Here is a 22,048-nt window from a genome sequence, read left to right on the forward strand (position 1 = left end):
TTTGTCCGCTCACTATTCAAAAATGTACATAATGTGCATATGTATTTAACATTAAAATAAAAAAGATACAGACTATTTGCAATACAGTATATTAGTGCACTTGTGTAACCACAGCAGAATTGTTATTTTAAAATGAGTAGGAACAGTAGATGATTGTCCAAATGCCAGCATGTATGTTAACACATATTGATTTTGTTGGCACCAGTGATGGTTATGATGTTTAACAGCTGCTGGGATATACTTACAAATTCAACATGGATGCAAAACTAGGAAAAAGTAGTATGTGTATGTGGATGAACGGTTGAATAAGAAACACATTGCAATGCCACTTAAAAACCAAGGTGAGGTCAAAAAGGTGCTTAAAAAGTGTAGACCGTTCATCATTTTAATTTAAAGGTCTGCACATGTTTTTAATTTTTATGGAGTTGGTTGACCTTTACAGCCCAAGTGGAAATTTGTCTCCTTATGCTTCTCACCCTGTAGGACTTCTGGTGATGGTTGCTGCACTCAGAGGTGTCAGTAATGACTTTTCAGAGAACCACTACCATTAGTAACAGAACTCATTTACTGGGCAGAAAAACAGACAATCAGCATAGTAAGATTATATAGGTTATAATAACTCAGTGTTTGCCACAGGCATCTACATTATTGCCATTAGTTGTCACCAGATGTTCTTATCTGCCTTTATTAACTTTAGTATGTTTCTGTAATCTAGTTAGTTACATGTATTATCTTGTTCATGCAACATGTTTTTCTCCCATATTCTTTGTTTCCACAACCAGTTGATTTAGCAGTTTGCTGTTGCTCTCTGTTGGCTCTTGCCTAAGAGCAGCAGTCGGCTAATAAAAGCAGCTCCAAACATGTCCAGTGGAGAGGCGGCTGCCAGTCTACTCCCAGCAAGTATCCAGTCAAAGTCTCAGTCACCACTAGTTTTTCATTAGAGGCCTAATTCAAAGCGGCCTACATAGAGTGTCAGGAGTGTCCCGGCCTGTTGTTTTCACCCTTTATAACACACTTTAATGAGCAGCTGCTGGGAAAGCTGTGGTCAGCTGAGTGTATGGAACTGGTAAGGCTTGGAATAAATGGTCTGAGAAGATGAGGAGAAAGTTCCTGCTCAGGGGCCTGAAGTGCTCCCATCGATCACTTATTTTCTTTTTCACTTTTTCCTTAATCACAGAACCTGTTGACTATCATGATTCATGGCATTAGCTGCTGGCCTGTGAAGTTCAAGCAGTACGCCGTCCATCATGCAGACTCAGTGGGAAGCTTGTCCATATACTTCTCAACAGTGCTGCTGTCTTGCTTGTCATACTTTAAAGCGCTGTGATTGGTCTCAGGATGTGTAGACTGGTGGAACATCATTTAGGTGTTAGCATAGTAGCCTTAGCGGTGCCTTTAAGCCTTGTTTACACAAGACAGCTGTCTGGAAAGTGGTGGTACTTTTGGATGTTAAGGTAAAGTTCCACCATTAGACGAGACCTCCAAGTCACCTTGAATCATCCCAGAGACACTATGACTCTGCATTTTGATTCCTAACCTCCACTCCTAAGTTTGAAAATGGTAAAATTGAAAATGGCAGCAACTCCACCCACGCTAGCTTGAACCAACAACGAGGTTAGTGTACTGCTATATGTGGTGCTGAATTATAAGATGAAGAAAAATTAGGAAAATGTAGCCTGGCAGTTCTGTACCAGCAAATCTAACGACATTTCCACCAACTACGTCTAGCAGTGTCTTGCATCAGGGATGGCGGAAGGTGAAGACTTTCCTCATGGCAAAAGTGTTCTGACTAAAGCTCAAAGTCTTTTGAACCTAAAAAAGGAAAATGAAGCCAACACATATAAGACTTATAGACTGTGTGATAAGAGACAAAGCATTAAAAAGTTCAGAGGTCAGCATATTGTGGAATTGTATGGAAAAATAATAATTCCAGTACACTACATCATAATTTTTTAAGTATCTTGTAATGATGCCTTTGAATATCCTGTAGGTCTGCCAGCAGCTGTCATATTTGCTGATATACAGTTTACAGTATGTGTGTGAGGGGTTGGGGGTCTTCTGTGTCCTTTACACAGAAGGGTGTGTTAAGCCTGGCTTTTCACAGTCCATCAGGATGATCTCCGGTAGATATTAATGAGCTTTTCCTCTGATGTGGACTCAGTCGTCCAACTGGACAGCTTTCTAAGGATTGTGCAGAGCAAGAGCTCACATAATAACCTTGATATGTTTAGAACATCCATAATATAGATAATACTTGAGAAAGGCTTTATTTGTATGGCTGGTTTAGTGAGCTTTGTATATGAAAGATTATTTATTATTAAAATGTAAAATATTTTGTGAATATTTGATCATATTAAAGTGGACTAACTAGGCAGTTAGATGACTCTCAGTCTGTGTATTGCAACTGGCTGCACTGTTTTGGTTGCAAAAGTGAAGTTTTGCAAAGTGTACACACTTCAAATATTTACAAAGAAGCGCCTCTTCAGCTAAAAGTCTTAGGCAATGCTTAGAGGGGGATGAAGGGGATGTAACAGAGTGTCAAAGATGTTCTGGCATGTGGAAAATTTGGTTTCCCTCTTAGTGCTTGAAGATATTTTTTTCAATTGATTGCCAAATTTCATGTTGAAGCTTTAGAAAAATCCAGTCTTTATTAAACAAAACATTCAGGTGGTCAAATCTCTTAGCAAGAAATTATTTTTTACAAAACCTGCAGTGGCCTAACTGTTGGCACATCTACTAAGTTTCTACAAAATACATGCAACTGAAGTATTCTGTTTACTTTATACTTTACTTTTGCATATTTCCCATTAAATTCTAAGCAATAAACCATCACTGTTTCTCTGTGGTGTAACTACTGTATGATGTGACACAGAGGCCCATTTCTCTTAGTGTGTCCAAATTCAGGTGCTGTATCATTCGAAGGCTGCATTTGAAGGCCAACTATGTCTCACAGCAATTCAATGAAATCTGTCCGATTTGAAGGATGCGTCTGGTGTGTCTTTCTCAGCATCCCGAGATTCATTGTGTTTTGAACAGGGAATTTCTGTTCTTCTAAACAATGGCGGATGAGATTTAAGCATAGGTATATTAAAATTAGCTGTTCAAAAGCTAAAATCTTATGGTGATTGTGTTGTTAGGCTTTTATCATATACAGACATCATAATTTTTTATGATGTCTTTTTATGTTTTTGTCCCCAAAACGTTTCATGATCAACTTGTCAATTTTAATAAATAAAATGATTAAATTAATTATAGATTTTTTTTAAAACTCAGCAAGATTTTGAGCTCCATTTTCCCATGTTTGGCATCATCATTGCTGCTAGGAGACAGGACATGCATGGGGATAAATCTAAAGGAGACCATGGACTTTGTTTACACAAGACAGCTGTCTGGAAAGTGGTGGTACTTTTGGATGTTTAGTGTCATTCTTTTCACAAAGAATGACACTAAAAGTAACAATAATATGTTTTCAGATCAGTTTTTGTGTGGTGTTTTATTGGAATCTTACATGGCTTTTTGACATAAGTTTCTATCCCACATCCTTGGAAAATTTTAGTTTTAACTTAAAATTCTAAATATAGAAATACTTGTTCTTTAAGGATGATACCAAATTTACTAAAGTAGCTACATGTATGTACCTAATATTATGATTTGTCTTATAATAAGAGTCATGTGACAGTAGCAGCTCTAAGCAAGTTTTATTTTTCTGGTCTGAAAGCAAAAATGTTTCATTAGGTTGCAAAGGTTGCAGACTTCTGGGCATTCGATTTCATAGCTGCTCTCTTCTGGTCGATGAAGGCCAGATCCTCTGCAGGATGTAGACCCTGAATTCAAACACACCCTTAGGCACTGGCCTGGATGAGGTTCGTGTTTATCTGGCCACCATGCAGTCTCACAATCTCAGAAACTCTCTGATAAAGAACTGCAGCAAAGAGTAGCATCTAGTGGACTGACTGTGGGATCAGTATGATCAAAGATCAAATACATCACCTGGGATCGCTACAGGATATCTTAGGAGACAATGCATTTTGATTGAGAGGAGGATGTCTCATTTAATTTCCTGGAACTACTGTCAGGTTGCATGGTCTTTCAGAACTCTTAATCTTTGCAACTTGAAATTTAAACAGCTGCAAAATAGCCAAATGTCAGCAGCCTGCCGTGTTGTAAAAACAGCAACAGTTTCATATAAAGTAAACCTTGACCCATTAATAAGAAACTGTCTTAACTGGGAGAAGTAATGTTTTCTAATTTATTTTAACCTTGAAACTCATGTACAGAAACTATCCAATATAAAATGAAAAAGGAAAATGAAAGGACTGTGGCTGAAATATTGAGAAAAGCAGCTGTCATGAAAGTCCACATGTTGGTTTTTTCTGCGTTCACATCCCCAGTCCTAAAATATTCACGCTCATCGTTGACCTCTAAAATTTGTATGAGTAGATGTGTAAAGTATTTTGTCTCTGTATTGTCCTTTGATGGACGGGTCGTGTCCCTTGGTGTCCCCTGTCTCTGGTGCATTGACTGCTGGTGATGCATATCTCTCAGGAACCTTGATGCATTACACAAAATGAATAATTGTATGGAAATCACAAATTCTAGTCATCTTCCTATCATTTGTCATGTATATGAATTTGTTTGTACTTTTTACTGAGATTAGTAGTATGTCAATATTTCATGTAAAGTACCATAATTTCCAGAGTACTGAGCCCTCCCAATATAAGCCACATCCACAAACTTTGAAAGAAAAAGCAACTTTTTTCATGAGTAACAATTATATACTGTATATATGTATGTATATATATATACACAGTATATATGCTACACTTGTCTATAAGCTGTGTCCACATTGTAGCATAAGATATTTACGCATACATTTTTTTTTTCAACTTTTACTTAAATATGTAGCAGTAACCTGCTACATATTGTAAATTCTTTATGTACCATAATTGTTTTTTCTGAACATTGCCTGTGACACGGCTGCTTAAAAAAAACATCCAGTAGTCTGGCAGGAAAAGTCATAAAATGCTATCTTCATCTTCCTCCTGCTCACAAAAACCACTAAAGTTGTCTTCTTCAGTGTGTGAATTGAACCTCCTCTCACACACTTCCATGGTCTCGCTGTAGTTGTTTCTTTAAATGTCATGTGTCTCCTTCTTCATCACACAGCAGTCCAGCCTTTTGAAACTCTTTGATATAAATCCATGCATTAACACATCTCAGTGTTCAAAGCTTGTGACAAAAGCAGTGGCTCATAGCCTGAAAATTAAGGTATTTTTTAATTTAAGCTTTTATATTAACATTTTATACTATCAGTAGTTTTTTTGAAGTTACCAAATGTAAGATGCACCAAATTATGTTACAGTATTTTACCTGGGAATAATTGTAAGTTGATTCAAAATACATACAGTATGTATGTATTTTGAATCAACTTGACACACTTTCTCATTGAATTCAATGAGAAAGTGTGTCCAAACTTTTGGTCTGTACTGTATATAAATACTGTATGTCCTAATCACCTGGAGTTTTCAAGTTGAGAAAAATCCAGATATAGCCCAACAGATGTTTGCTTCTGAATCTTTTTAGATTAGCAGTTATGTGTATGAGCTTCACTGGGGTGTTGGACTTGGACGAGAGGACACTAATCGGAGGAAGCTGGAGCCAACGATGGGATTAAAGTCATAACACAAAAACAATCAGCTGGGATAAGTAGAATACTATCACCATGGGTTACCACCCCCACCCCAGTTCCTGTTACACATAGGAAGGATAGAATGAAGCTGCCTTGCTTAGTTTAGAGTTAGAACTTTGTTTCACGTCAACACAACAGAATGCTCACCATCGTTTTATAAATGCTTTCTGTGTGGGCTTTTATTTTGAGACTGATGAAGAGTTTAAATGTTGCTTTGAAGAATGAAAGAGGAAATAAATGTTTTGGTTCTGTTAGTATCCTTCAACTCTCAGATGATTATCAGTGTGAATAAAGTTTTCTATGATAGGGTGATTACTGCTTCATAGTCATCTTCCTTGAAGAACGGTAAGAGGACAGTTTGTGGGACAGGAGATTCATTAGTTCAGTCTAATCTTACCCTAAAGACTTGTTCACGGTTTATGGTCAGAATAGTGAACTCTTTCCATCTGGTTATGCATAAATATGCTCAAAGTTTCTTAATGCTACGCAGCCTTACTCTTCATAAAATATTTATCACCAAACCTTTTCAGTTTTTGTCTCACAGAGTAAGAGTGGCAGAGACCTGTGACTCTGGCTAATGTTGGTTTTAAGTAAATTAAACAGACAAGCAGAGTGGTTTAATAACAGTTATAATATTTTTAGCATTTCATATCTGCTCTTTGTAAGTTATTGCAACATTTATAGTGAAATTATTCTCATCTCTGGATCAGCCTCACACCCCCACACCACACATCCAACCCCACTGGGAATTCCTGACCTTACCTTCAGGAAGCATTGAGCTCACAAATGATAATAGTCTCAGTGTTGGGGTTAAACCGTATCTTACCCCGTCAGTCTATATTATAAAGCTCTGCTAACATCATCATGTCCATCTCTGCATTAATACAATATGCATAGTGTTAAAATGAACCATTTTACTTTGACTATACTGGAACACTGACATGTACAGAATCAGGAATTCTGGTCCACCTCAGAAATCAGACTTTTCTTACCCACAACTGCACAGTTTGTTTAAGTTTGCATTCGAGGGATGATTTAGCTTGTGTGTTTGTATGAAAATGAAAGTGTGTATACTGGCGCCTGTGTGTTTGTGTGAGAGAGTAAGAGGATTAAGGCCTGTTCACAGCCGAAGCATTTCGGACCGTCCCCTCTGTTCTTATTGACTGATGTGGAAAGAAAGTGCTGCTGTATTTTTATACATCTCAAATTCTGTAAAAACTTTTCCCCAAAAAATACAAAAATGTTTATCTAACTCAACAAAGCAGAGAGCAGAGCTGTCTCTCCTGCAGATATCATGGCCTGACCTGAATAACCTGCCTAATATCAAACTCTGCATGTTGTATTTACTTGTATTTTCTTCTTCAGTGTGGCAGGCAGCTGCATAATGGCTTCTCGGAACAGATAGAAAGAGTGCACGGATTTGACTATGCACAGGAAGACTTGCGGGGATACGAGTCTTCCTGTTTCTGTGTCTTAAAGGAGATGAAATGTACCGTCGTCGTTTGTATTACAGTTAGAAAACCCCATCTTAGATTCTTCTATTAGCTTTCATGTTTCAAGTGTTCTGTGTTTTGGCATTTTTCAGGATAAGCCTCCCAAACAGAAGCACAAAATATTTGTCAGCTCAAAACCATCCAATCTCTTTTAAATCCCATATCAGCTGAACCTGACAGTAGTTTCCATGCCTACCCTGGTCTCTCTCCAGATCAGCATTATCTTCGCATCACATCACACAAAACCACGTAGTAAATAACCTTATTGCTTTACCTTGCAACATGAGTCCCAGAGGAAAATATCCCCAACATGGGAGCACTCTGGGATTGTGTTGGGGGCGTGAGAGGTTAAGACTTGTTGAATAGCTGGTAGGCGTCACACAATGAAGTGGATTAGGGAGCACTAGAAAGGGCCTTTGGGGCTTTGCTGGGGCGTTCAGCAGCTTACAGCACCTACAATAACAATGACACATTGAACAGCAAAGCAACTCCAGCTGGGGTTGGCGAAAAGGCAAGCTGGGAGGGTAAGTGGTGGCAGTCATGGTTAGTGATGGGCAAAGAAGAAAACCTGGGTTGGTTGCGCACAGTTAACTGGGCTTTTTATTTATTCTGTGTAGAAATTAAAGTCAATTCAGTTTGTAAAACACAAGAAAACAATGGACCATTCCAAGTCTCAGTCTTTCTCAAGGACCCTCAGGAGAGAGGCAGGGCTGCAGAGGTGAGGCTCACTCTAAACACTTATTTCTGCTTAGTTGTTGCCATCACTGGAAAAAAAGGCTAATATTACAGATGACCTATATTCCTACAGTTACAGTTATGGGAAAAAGAAATGATACCCTCTTTCTATTCTAGGGTTTCACATATCAGGACGATAAAAATTTTGCAAACCTATGTTGTGCTGCATGATTGTTTTTTGAGGCAGGAAGCTGTCTCCTTGCATTTCTATGAGTGTTGCGCTGTCTAATGCCAGTGGGAATTTGCTGGAATATTCGCTCCTGTCTTAAATACTTTGAACTTCTTAAACTTTCTTGCTAGAGAACGAGTGGCTACGGCGGCTTTAGTCTTTTGGACTAAAGCCGAATTGATAGCCGCTGATTGCAGCTGTTGTGTCTCTAAAGTTCCTGCTGATGTATTTCTATGCTAACAGCACAGGTACGTTCCAGAGCAGCAAACTGCTAACGTTCCTTCTTTTATAGATAATTCGTCAATCAACTTCATTGATTAGCAGCTCTTGACTGGTCCGTTCCTTTCTAAATCTCTAGGATGAACTTAGTCTTATTTTGTTTTGGTTATGTATGATAAGTAATCATAGCAATCTGTTGTGTTTTGGTAGTCTGCAACTCTGAAAATTAGATTTAACCTTTAGAGATCATTTATATTACTAGACTTTGAATACAGTTACATGTTTGTCCATTGTGGTTTATAAGAAGAAATCATATTACTCTACAAACAGAATATTTATTAATAATAAAACTATCAGCTATTAGCTTTTTCAACCATTAGTTTGCATTTGCCTGGTAAGGCTTAATATTAAGTGAAACAAAGCTGTTGAATGGACAGTGTTCCCCTCCGCCTGGGATTACTTCAACGTAACGGCCCTGTGTTGTTTTGGGGGGAATTAGAGCAGTGGGGGTGGAAGAGCTGGCAGCAGGCAGGGATAACACCACAGCATGGCACATGGTGCCTGAGCTGGGATAATAATACTACGGTTGGAAAGAGGGTTTCTGAGCCCAAGTGAGAAACTCCCACTTCCTGTGTACCCGACCTGCCAAATACAGTGTCCACATTAGCTCTCAACATAAGCAGGAAATATTAAATCCGTACTGTGGTTTGATGTTATTAAAGTAACTTTAAAAAGACTTTCAGCCATTTAGTACTCTTTTTTGTTTTTTCTTTTCTGGGTGAGTGGACAGTAGAGAGAATCTTAGTGATCTTGTGTTGCAGTATCTGTTATGTTATTTTAATGAATTGTTAACATCACAGTGTTCATCTGAGACATTGGTTCTCCTGTTATGAATACTAACAGTTTTTCATAATCAGAATTAATTTTGTTGTCATTGAGCACAAAAGAAAACATAACTCCCGAAGGCAAGTCAAATTGAATAAAATAATAATAAATAAGTACAGTATATCTCAATAAATATAAAAACATAGTAGAAACATAGACCAACTGAGATGTTAAGGAAAAATGAATAAATAAGATCAGGTTTTAGATGAATTAGCCGTGTTCAGGGTAACAACAGTTTGGATAAAAACAGTTTTTCACTCTGTTTGTTCTTGACTTTATTGCCCTGAAGCCCCTCCCTGAGGGCAGGAGTTTGAAGAGGTGGTGGTCGGGGTGTGAGAGGTTCTTGATGATGCTGCGGGCTCTCTGGAGATCTGGCCTCTAGATATAAAACAAAGCAAACACTGTATGCTTAAAAACTGTTCTTTATTAATCAGTCTCACTCCAGTAGGTGTCATATGTATGTTAGGTCATGAGTGCTAAAGCAACACAAATGATCTGCATTTATTGCTACCATATCAGCCTACGGTAAAATGTTGTTTAAAACTGTGGTTGCCAGGGCAACCAAGCCAAATTTCAACATGGCTGCATTATAATTTACTTGAAACTTTCATACTGCTGATGTTTGTAAGGGACCAGTTGCAGCAGAATGTATTAACAAACTTAAAATATTTTAACTTTGTCTGCATTTGATCACTACGTTTTAAAATTAAATAATATGTTTTAAAACTTCATACTGATGCAATTTGGCAGCATAGAAAAGCTGATTGATTTGACTGATGAAATAATAAGCACATAAGTGTTATCTTGAAGTTCTATTTCTGTGGCCCTCCAGAGGCTCGAGGGCCACATAAATTGTTATGGTGCGCCGGTTTTGGCCTGTGGTCCTTGAGTTTGACACACAAGAGCTACTGGGCTGCATGGCTCACTTTATAAATAGCTCATAATTAGAGTATTGAATACATATTTGCAGCTTTCCTCAGTGTTATGCCAGTACTATTGATGCTCTTAATTATCAGTGGGCCTTCTCATCACTTTCATGCTCAGAGGACATTTTTCTCCAAGTTAATTTTCGTCAGTGGTCTTGATGTGGGCCTGAAGATCCAGATGCATTCAGTGGTTTTGTTCTGTTAATTTGACAAAGTGCCGTGGACAAAACCCACGTGTTCTGATCTCATGGCCGTTGGTGATCACATCGTCCTCCTGATTTATAGACGACGGTTCTGCTGAGTCTCGGATGCTAGTTGGTGTGTGTGACTGCGTTGCAGCAGCCAGTGTGAGCCGAGCGGCCGGCAGCAGAAGGAGATTAAACACAGCTGGACGTCACAATGCACTGCATGCATCACAGTCTAAATACTGCGCCTCCATTAGCCGCACGGCATTTCGTCCACACATCGACTGATATGGTTGACAGCTTGTAATAACTGTAACTAATTCCTCATGATCAGATCTTGACCAGAGCTGCTTGGACGATCCACAGTGGTGTTTATGATAACAATGTACGCTGCAGAGAGAAAATCTACACCATCTTTAAGATGAAAATCTGGAGACTTGTTGCAATAATCATTTCTCTCTGCTGCCTCTCTGTCCAATGAGCTCGTTTTCTTTGTGGTTCTTACGTAGCTTTTTGCTACGTAAGAACCACAAAGACAACATATGAAAAGCTGACAGATTTTTACTCTGTCAATTTATGTCCTAATCATGGGCAAGAAGGAGCTGAAGCGAAGGGAAAAACTCCATAAAACTGTCATGAGTTTATGGATTAAGAAATAACGTTTATTTCTGTTTATTTCTGGGGAAATAAACAGATTATGAATAAGTAGCTGAAATGAGCTTCACCACAAGGTTAGCTGACCTCAACCACAGATTGATTGATTGATTGATTGATTGATTGATTGATTGATTGATTGATTGATTGATTGATTGATTGATTGATTGGGAAAAATTAAAGAAATAATCCAAGTATTATTTTTCTGAATTCACCAATTTTAATAACTATTATAATATAGTTTCAAACTAATAGTCCAGTTTTCTAAACAAGCACTGATTTTAAAACTGACTGAAATAACAGATTGAATTCAACATTATTAATAAGTCAGATTTGTTTAAAATTGCCATTAATTAAATAATTTTCTTATTTGTTGTGGGACATTGTTTATCAATCAAGCAATTAAAAATATTATTTTTCTCTTCTGGCAATATATTGCAGTAAACTTTAAGAATCCAAACATATTTAAGTAAATCAAGCGTATCCTCCTGGTTTCAGATCAAGCTGGCCTGATGGGCCTCATGTATTTTCTGTCTTATCAATTATTAAGACCCACCTCCATCATTGTTTTGATAAACATTTCCTTTTCCTCAGTAAAATATGGTAGTGATTTTATTACACTTTCCTGAGTAAGTCAGTCTGAGTGAGATCATTCTCAGACTGACTGTTAGCTACCAAGGCTAACATTAGCAGCTAATTTATAACTTTTATAAAATGACAATATGTCACGACATGCTGACAGATAATCTGTGAAACGATCACAGATTATCCTCCACCTCTTCCATGCTAATGTAGCTGTCTGAAGAAGTGTACCATTCCTGAGCAAAAACAAGCAATCAGAGCCAGGTGGAGGGTCTTAGTGCTGTCAATCAAACTCACATACTCGCTGCTAAATGTGCTAATGATGGAGAAACAACTTACTGTTACAGAAAAAACATTCATTGGCTGTTATCGGTGGCCATGCTAACTAGCCTTCAGTGTAGCGTGGACCAAGAGGACAAGGCGGAGGGAGGATGAGCAGCACTACATGAAGTTGTGATTGACAGCGCTAAGACCTGCCTCCTGGTTGTTTCTAGAAGGCAGAGGAGCTCCATTTTTTATTCACAGATTATCTGTCTCATATTGTCTGTTTCAACAGATAAGAAAAATATATTTTTTAGAAAGGTTACGTATTATAGCTTTAATCCGTGCTGCTGACAGCAGGTCTCTGTTTGTGTCTCCTGCAGAGCTGCAGAGGGAGGGCAGCATCGAGACCCTGAGCAACAGCTCAGGCTCCACCAGTGGTAGCATCCCACGCAACTTCGAAGGATACCGTTCCCCTCTGCCCACCAACGAGAGCCAGCCGCTCAGCCTCTTCCCCACCAACTTCCCCTGAAGCTTCGGCCCACCTGCTCAACACAAGTTCCATAGCAGCGTGAATCAGATGTGGGTTTGTTGTTGTCTGCTGTCCCACAGCTGGTGGGACATGAGAGGCAGCCCAGCTGGATACCTGGTCAAGATTCTAAACTCACATTCTGTTGTTTGGTGAAGCTTTAGCTGATTTTTTTTTCTTTTAATTAGCTAGTTCTAACGCCATGATGTCCATAAAATAACAAACCTTTTATTGTTTCCCCCACATGTTAGCTAATATCCAAGTGGAGACGTGTTTTGAGAGCCAATATTTTTTCCCATATTCACTGATCCACCTGGGAACAGTCAGGAAACATTTTTAACTTTTTTTTTTTTAAAACTCAGCCCCACAGAATAGTCTGAGCCTGCCTGTTGCTTGTTGCTTGTTGCATTGTCATTAAGTCCGCTGAGCGTCCTCAATGTGTGTTGCTGATTTTTTACGGAGCGCCTCTGGGCTGCAAGAAAAAAAGGAGAAAAAAATGTACCGTACTCCAGGCAGTGATGTATAGCTCCTCCCCCGTCCTTTCTCTCTCTGTGTTAATGTGTGTGGGGGCGTGGGCGTGTGTGTGCGTGTGTGTGTGGGTGTGTGTGCGTGTTTAAATGTGTGTGGCTGCTTTCATGGCCCCTCGCTAAATGTTTTTGATTGAATTTACTCCCTTCTTGCCTTTGATTTTCATGTAATTACATTTGACAAAAGATGCAGTAATGAGATGACACTATTACTACATTGCAGAAGTAATTTAGATGTTTACAGTATAATTGAAATATGTTTCTGAATTTATCTAGATGGATTCCCTCCGCTGCACTCAGCCGTTCCATGTAGAACATTCTGGTTTTGCACGCTGAACTCAGTCTTCTGTAGTTTGTTTTACATGTTTTGACCAAAATCTTGAAAAATCTGTAGATGTTTTCCTCCTGATAGCTTTTCCTTTAGCATAGAGGAACATGATTTATTTGTTACCTGTAATTTTTTTTTTAAATTAATGTAAAGAAATTGGATTATTTACAAACTGACAATATTGTGCATGATAGTCATCAGGTGGACTGAAGTCCATGGATCTAAAAACTGGAGAGCAAACGTTTGCTGTTGATAATAATCTAACTTTGCTTCCCAGCATTCATTAATTAAAAGCTTAATAAAAGTAGATAACTTTTTTCTGTTTTTATGTGGATTGCTCCAAATGTGTTGTTTCCATTTTAACCACAGCAGTGACCATCAGCACACAGTGCAACAGATAATTAGTACCATATTTTTAACAGGCCATAAAGTGTTGTTAAAGGGCCTTTTTACTGCCGGTGCTGGCTCTTTGTTCTGGATGAACCAGAAAAAGAGGCTCTGTTTATTTATTTTAATCAGCTCAGTTTCAAATCCCAGAAGTCCTTTGTTCAAACTTTAACAGAATGTAACACTGAACTCAAACTTGAAGGCAAATGTAGGTGAAAGCTAGCAGACTGCTGAAATTAAAGAGCCACCTTGAGTTGAGCCTCAGTGGAAGGATGGAGGATCTGAAAGGGTCTCTTAAAGATATTTTATGACAACATTTCAATAAAAACTGAACTTGTGTTCATCTGAAAATGGTCATTTCTAAACCGGTTTGAAGAGAGAAGAGATGCTGTGAGATTGTTTTCCTGCTGCAGTTCAGACTCCTATGATCAGCAAGAAGAAAACACAACTTTGAAGTCAGAAGTTAGTTTAATGGGGGACATTCTCACAATGGTAGCAGTATAAATACACAAGATTTTACTGTTTACATTAAAGCCATGTTTCCTAATATACATATATACTGTGTCCGTTAAATATTTGTCCTTCATTTAATTATTTTTAACAAGTGTAAGTGATTGTACCTTGAAAGCATTGCATATTTTCCAAGATTACCAAAGTGTCTGTTTTCACAACTCTTAAATTCTAGTGATTGAGCATTTATATGAAACCCCTGACTGAACAGAACCAGGTCCTGACAGTTAGCCCACTGAACACCAACCACACACAGCATCAGTCAGAACAGGACTGACTGCAGCAACAGCCTCTACAAAATCTCCACACCACTGGTAAAACTATTAGATTTAAATGGTTAAGATTTTGACAAATCATTTTCAAACCTTTTCCACATTTAGTGACATTTCTCCAATTCAATGAAGCAAGAGTCTTGCTTCATTCATAACACAAAAAAAGGGAAAATATGGAAAAGAGGAAAAAAGGTGGAAAATTTTAATTACAATTTTCCACAGCCTTGAAGAAATGTTTTAAATAATCAACTTCATGTTTCTTTGTGACATTGGATTCATGATGCTGAAAAATAAAACTCCTCCTCATTGTCAGCTTTCTAGTAAAAACAGAAAGGTTTGGGCTCAAAACTGACTTACAATTTACAATTGTTCTGAATTTAATCTGCTTTGAAAATAATTCTGGTTCCATTTAAAGAAGAATAACTCCAGACACACCATGTTCTACAGTGGCTATGGTGTTCTTCTGTTCATACAGTGTTGTGGGCTAAACATACCTTTTGGAAATAGGTACACAAAGCTACTTTTTTTTTTCTTTGCCTCTGACCAAAACACAAAATCACATGTTCTGTATACCAGGCTATCTGGCTTGGACAACTATTTAAAAAACAAGTAATCAGTCAGACAAATGCATATAGTGCAATTCTACTATTTTAAAGACAAAAAAATTTATATAGTTCAAACAAATAACAGAAAGAAAAAAAATTAACAGATATGTATATATATATATGTGTATACATATATATATATATATATATATATGTGTGTGTGCGGGTGTGGGGGGGTTAGACCTGGGTGAAGTGCTTCCAGTGACAGCATGTAGTGTTTACTGTGTTTTCTTGAGCTCCAGAAGGCATAAAATGCTCAGCAGATAGAAAATAAACATTAAAATAATGAGGTTTGTGTAAAACCCAGAAGTTTGACCTAATTGTGTTCATGTGTGTCTGGTTTGTTTTTGGTTAAAAAATGTTCGTTCTTCATTCAGTGAAGTTATGAAGTTACTCGCAGTAGTTGTAGGATCCAGACATTTTACTCGAGTAACAGTGGTGATACTTCATAATGACACCACTCAAGAAAAAGTTCAAAGTATGGTGAAGGAAAGCTGCTACAAGTATTTTTTGTCCAAAAAGTAACTCAAGTAAATTTAACTGAGAAAATATAACTACTGACTATCCACCTCTGATAAAATACAATTATGTAAAGGGATGATAAAAAAAAGATCAGTTTTTATGTATATTTTAAAAAAAGAAAGCCATGTCAAAAATTCTTTATAAAAGTAAATATAAAAAAAATACAAAATTACAATAATAAAACCCTTCTTGAAATTGTGTAGCAAATTTTACTGGTATTTACATTTTTTTGTTTATAATGAACTCCATCTCCTTGAGGAGAGACGGCCTCCTTGCAATAACCCTAATCTAATGCTGTCCTGTTGCCAAGGATACCAGAAATAAATTAACAAACACACTTTATCAATTTAAAAATTTGGACATTTATGCTTGTAGCGTTGGGGTTTTTTTCTGTTTTACATTTAGCTGTTTTTTTCATATCACAGGTGGAAATTGTCTGGCAGTTACTGAACAATGTGTTCTTTGAGATCAAGTCATTTAACATCATTTGGTCAAAATAAATACAAACAGTCATATTGTAACAGTTTTATGTGCAGCTTCACATAAACCAGGAATATCTCAGGATGGCTAAATGATTTTTTTCTAGCAGTTGTGATTGAATGAATCTGACATTTTTAATGTGACAGTGTGGCATGTGTTTTAATCTCCATAATATGTTAGCTTGACCTCTGAATTTAATGTTTACATTATGTCCTGGTGCTCAACATGAGACAATATCTGCCAAAATCATCTGAACCAATGCACACAATGTTTTACTCCTTCAGTCTGTAAAGATCCTCCACCAAACTGGACAAATACATCATCACACACACATTTGTTGTGAATTGCAGCAACATAAACAAACTTGAATAGAACATTTTATAGAATTTTGGATATTTTTATTTGTAAAAAAGCAATGCAAATAATATCTTTGACTAAAAACATTTTAAAAAATAACACAAAAAAAGAAAAACGGTTGCTGTGAGTCTTAGACCAATCAGTTCCATGTTTTCCACCTGAGAGGACTGCTGAGCCAGAACCAGAGCACCCTGCCAGCTGAAACTCAAATATGGAAGCAGTTAATAACCATGTGTTCTTACTATTTTTTTTCACGTCTTTTTGTTTGTTGTAATTTGTAATTCTGTTTTTTTTAAAATGAAACGAGTCGAGGTGTGAGGCGGGTGAATTGAGGCAGATCAGATCAGCTCTTACCTGCAGAGGAAGAGCTGATCTTCCGTTCGCCGCTGCTGAACAGAATATCTGTCTTCACCAGTTCCTGGGGAGATAAATGTTGTTTAGTGTGGAGTCGGTCAACAGGAGACGAAGCGCTGTGTTTTACAACATCAGTCACCTGAGAGGCGTCTGAAGAAAGGGGGCCACATAGGCCACATCATCTGCAGGGGCCGACGAGGACACGCTGGACACAGACTCACCTGCAGTTGCATGTGCTGCTTCAAGGGCTCCTGAGGCTCCTGGGGCCACAGTAAGTCTGACCACAAATAAGACAGAAATGAGCAATATGTCTGTACAAAGACTGTGGGAAAGGTTCGTTTTAGAAGCTCTTCAATTTACTTTGAGACAGTTAGTATATCCACTTTCCTCAGTGACACTAATGCTAACGTTCACTAGCAGTTCCTGCTCTATCATTTTAATCAGGCTTATTTGTTTTCATAAGCATCCATTTAAAATGCATCTTTGATTGTTGTAAACTCTTTCTATTTTCCTTGGTCCTAAAACATAATTTGGACACAATGTGTTGTGGTTCCTCATATTCTCAATATATAGTAAGATGAAGAAAACTTCCATCTGCTTGAAAATAGAATCTTTCTTAGTAACGGCTTTATTTTTAAAGGTAGTCAGTTTGGTGCTCAACGCAACCTGGTAGTAGGGGCAGCGGGAGACAGGCTGCTGACCCCTGACCTTAAAGTTAGCAGCAGGTTATTTTCTGGAGTAGAAACTCACGGAAATACATGGCTTTTATTAAAATTATTTTTACGTTGTTTTTTTTTGTTTTGTTTGTTTACATATTTTATACTGTCATATATTTATGATAGGCGCCGATCTCCAGATGTGTAAAAAATAAATAAATAAATAAAAGCAGCAAAACGCTAGAATAATAAACTGAACTGCATTATAAGTTTCATTATAGGATCAATTTGGAGGATGCATAACTTCAATTCTGTCTGCCTGATTTTTTTGTCTGTTATTTGTGTGTGGGGGTGGGGGGGGGTGCGCGCGCGCGCGCGCGTGTGTCCGTGTATGTGAATAGCTGCACAGTGATGAGCCCAGCGGACTCCAGCTGCTGCCCGATGTTGCGCCTTGTTTCATTTTTTTCACATTTAGAAAAACTTTTTTTTTTGTTCTTTTATGTTTCGACAGTCAGAAAAACGACATTTCAGCAGGTTGAGTCAGCTCTAAGGTTTTGTGATTAGAACGGAAATAATCAAACCAAACCGTCTCCAAACAGTTTGCTGAGCGCTGTTAGGACTCCCAGTCGTTTTAATCATTTATTTTACTATCATTATTTTAATCCATAATATCTCGCTGATGCGCAGGAGATACGCAATATTTTAAAAATTATAACCATTTTAATGGTCGATTTTCCGTTCGGAAATTTTTTTTTAAAGGAACATTGCACTAAATTGTAATATTAAGCCATAAGTAGAGGGTGAATGCGTGTTAGAAACTGAATGTAGAGGATTTTTTTGTTTAGTTTTGTTTTGTTTTTTGTTTTTTCTAGAAGTTGTTGCGCAGAGGCCGAAATGTTCTGTATCACTTTTGAGGAGGAAGAGCAGCTGGTTGAATAACTGGATATATAACAACACAACAACAAAAAATCGAGAAAAGATGAATATGAAATCAGATGAAATTAGTAATCACTATAGAAATCTCATGGAAAACATTTTATATATATATATTTGCAAAGATGCTTTCTTTCTTTTTTTGGTGTGTTTTTTAATATTCAGAAAGATCAGTTGGGCTTTTATAAAAGAAAACCGCAGAGTCTGTCTTTTGAATTGTTTAGTTTGGGGTTTTTGTCAGCATGTCGGACAGACTCCTCCACCTGCGGGGCCTTTCTGCAGCTCGGGGTTCAGTTCAGGCTCGCCGTGATGAGGAGAGCTGAAATGAATCCTGCTCGGTCCGCTCAGTGTGAAGGAGCAGAGTTTATCTGACACTCCGTGACACTGAACCTGATCGGACCTCCTCAGACTGTCTGAGGCCGACCTCACACCTCCGTCAGGGGGGGTCACCATAGCGCCCCCGCCTGGTCACCCCTGTCGCCGAGGAGAGCAGCAGATAGGTGGATCATTAAGCCACTTTCACTGAAAATGTCTGCATCATTGCGGAAGTGGATTCATGTAGGCGTCAAAACTGTTCCGCAGACAGAGCAACTCTTTTACGCTGTTTGCGCTCGTTTAAGGAAAAACAGTGGCGCTTTTCCACAAGTTGGAGCTGATTTCACGAAACAGAGAAAAGAACAGGAGCAGCAGGAGGAGGAGGAAGAGATGAAGCAAGGGAGAAGACAGGGGGAGGAGGGCTATGGGTGGAGTGGGAGGGAGAAGGAGGAGGAAAAGAGAAAAGGAGGAGAAGGAGGAGGAGAGGGCCGCTGGTCCATGTGACAAGGGGAAATATGAGGGACTTTGACAGGTCTTAAACGGTCTGGCGCCAAGGCCTCAGTCTAGCCGCTAAATATAGCCAGAGAGATGATGTAGAGAGATGGGAGGAGAAGATGGAGAGATGAAAGGAAGACGGGAACAATGTCTAGGAGAGGAACAACACAACAATACTCGTTTATGGACGAATATGGCGCAAAACCATCCGGTCGTATTGTAATTAGAGCGTCTTGGGCCCGGATCGTTGATCCAGGGGCCGCTGATGCAGACTGGAGGCGCTTTTTACGCGCATTTCCACATCTGCAGCCGCACTGAGCTGTATTGAGCGGGCAAATCAAGGACACTCACGCAAAAGCTTCTGTCAACTTCCTGTATGAAAAGCATCACGCAAGCAGTTAATTTTCTTTCAATATGAGCTCCAACTGCAGCAACATCTGATGTCTCACATTCAACCTTCCAAAAAAAAAAAAAAAAAAAGCTCATTCTCAGTGGTAATTCATGATAATTCCCTCTGTGTTTTATTGTTTACTATCAGGAACAACAGTCTCAGAAAGTTTGTTTGTTTTCCCCATTTCTGCTTTTCTGTTGGACACAACCAGCTCCCACATGTGCCCAAAGAGCGGGTCTAAGAAGCATATTTACTGTCTGCTTCCATTAATCCCCAACACAGAGGATGTGTTAATCTGTCAGCGCACAGCCCCGAGAATTACCAGCAGTCCTCCTTCGACTTAATGACTTTTAAATCGCTCGTAATGGAGATTTCTCTGCCGTTTGAGGGCACAGAACAAATAAATGGTGACTAATTTGCACCAGCATTGTTGATACAATTATCCAGCTGAGTTTTGCGGCAGAAAAACCGTTAGCCCCTCTCCATGTGTTGCTCATTTGTAACCTCTCAGTGAAGCTCTGGTCAGCTTTTAAAACAACAAAAGTCAGCTGCTCCTTCATCCCTGCCATCCCAGCAGGTCTGAAGGTTCTCCTCTCAGCGGGCAGGTGCGGCCTAACTCAGAGAGAAGTGAAAGGAAACCTCCTTAGATATATTTTACGCTCTAATGGGATTTTATGTGCCATGCATTCTCGATCAGGAATGAGAGAAATAATTTTTCAGCCCATCCTCGTGCTCTCACTCGCAGCCCTGCTCCCACCCAGGCAGGTCTGGCTCTGCTGGAAGCCGCTGTCCGGCCCGCATGCTGTACGTGGCTCCAGAAACCTGGAAAAATCCGAGCAACAAGTGTGTACCACGGTGGAGATGTGCAAACAACTCCTGCGCCCGCATCACGCGTTCATGAACTGCTGCAGCATTTTTAAGAGGAGTGAATATTTAGTGTTGCCCCTTTTGACGCATTTTTTCAGTTTTGTTATTATTATTATTTGCACATTTCTGTAATAAAGCGGCGAAATATAAAGAACAATTCGTTTGGATACAAAATAACACTAAGGTGCTAATTTGAGCTGTAAATATATTGATGATATTCAAAACACCTTTTGGAGCCAATGACAGGGTTGTTTTTTTTGTTTTTTGTTTTTTTTTTAGCGGCTGTCAGCGGAAGCGGCAGAGACGCGGCTCACTTCCAGCCTTCATAGGAAACACGCAGCCGCCTGACTGTCTCATTCAGGGACAGGATCACTTTTTGTTTCTGTTTTTGTTTTCTAAGTGACGCCTGTGGCCCGAGCACAGCAGCTGCTTCTCCGAAAAGAACGAAAAGAAAAAGAAAAGAAAAAAAAGACAGCTCACATCTGACACCGAGTCATGACCGAGGCGGAGAAGTGGAGCGGAGCCGCAGATGAGGCAGCAGAGGGGGCCGGAGGGGCTCGCACATGCAACACTTCAGGGTAAATACAAAGAGACAGGAGATTGTTCTCGTTGCGGTGCGTCAGCCGACCGGCGCCGGGCGGCTCGTAACAACCCGAGTCCGAGTTCAGCAGGAGCCGCAGCGCGACGCGGCGCGGAGCGGCGCTGTTCCTGCGGAGGCTCGGCGGAGCAGGGCGTCCGGAGGCCGGTGAGAGCGGGAGAGCCATCTCCGCACAGTCCGCACCGTTTAACCGGATCTAAGCCGTCGGAGACCCCGCGCTGCCACGGCCTGTTGTCGGATCCCACTCAGCACTAAATCATGTCATCGCCGCGCCTGTTTGATGTGGAAGTAGAAGCGACGCAGAAGGAAACATCAGCGCGACGCTGAGCGACGACAACACAAGTCCAATCACAAAAAGATGGTCTAGAAATACAAGAGAAGTTCAATAAACTTTCAGCTGCTAAACAAGGAAGAATTTCACTGAAGTGGACACTCACCGCTTTCTTCCTCCCTGAATTTTCTCTCAGACTATATTCATCGTGAATCTTTTCGTTTCCTCTTTTTTTTTCTTTTTTAACGCAGCTTGTGCCTCTTCCAGCCCTCAGTGCACCGCTGCTGCTGCTGCTGCTGCTGCTGCTGCTGCTGCTGCTGCTGCTGCTGCTGCTGCCGCCTCCCCGACACCTTGACCAGGAAACACGGCCAGGCTGAGCTGTTCTCTCCCCGAAGAGGCTGGGGATGTTTGAGGCGAGGCATAGCTAACCCTACCCGGCACAGTGTGAAGCAAATCCACCCTAAGCGCAATAAACAGCCGACCAATAACTACAGTGTGTGTTAATATGGAGAGCGGCTGCGGAGAGCAGCGATTCTGGGAGATCAGTCTCTCCGGAATGCTCAGATAGCTGCGAGTCGAGGATTTCCTGTTCTGAAACACTGACTGTGAAGCAGCGGAGCTGTTCTCCTGCTCAGAGGTGAGTATGTAGACAATGAGTCTGCGGACAGGTTGCTTTTTTTTTTCCGGAGGCGACGTTGTAAAAACGCAAGCCGAGAGAGATGATGCCTCCACCGGCCAAGCACTGAGGGCTGACCCGGTGTTTGGCTTGGAAATGGGGGTGGGATTTCCCGATCTTTCCTGTCATTGGTTAATATTTTATTCTGTTGACATGTTTTCTTACTGCTAATGCTTC

At 39.6% G+C, this 22,048-nt stretch overlaps 1 protein-coding gene across 1 annotated transcript in view; it reads left to right on the forward strand.

Annotated features, from left to right (window-relative positions):
- The window catches only part of bcas3 (BCAS3 microtubule associated cell migration factor), a 351,457-nt gene extending 337,951 nt beyond the window's left edge, over window positions 1-13,506 (forward strand). The window contains exon 25 of the mRNA XM_032590298.1: window positions 12,182-13,506. Coding sequence (XP_032446189.1) covers window positions 12,182-12,330 — 149 coding nt within the window. The 3' untranslated portion in view covers window positions 12,331-13,506. The remainder of the gene's footprint in view (window positions 1-12,181) is intronic.
- The last annotated feature ends 8,542 nt before the right edge of the window (window positions 13,507-22,048 follow it).

Source organism: Xiphophorus hellerii, chromosome 18 (genome assembly GCF_003331165.1).
Source record: "Xiphophorus hellerii strain 12219 chromosome 18, Xiphophorus_hellerii-4.1, whole genome shotgun sequence".
NCBI classification, from domain to species: domain Eukaryota; kingdom Metazoa; phylum Chordata; class Actinopteri; order Cyprinodontiformes; family Poeciliidae; genus Xiphophorus; species Xiphophorus hellerii.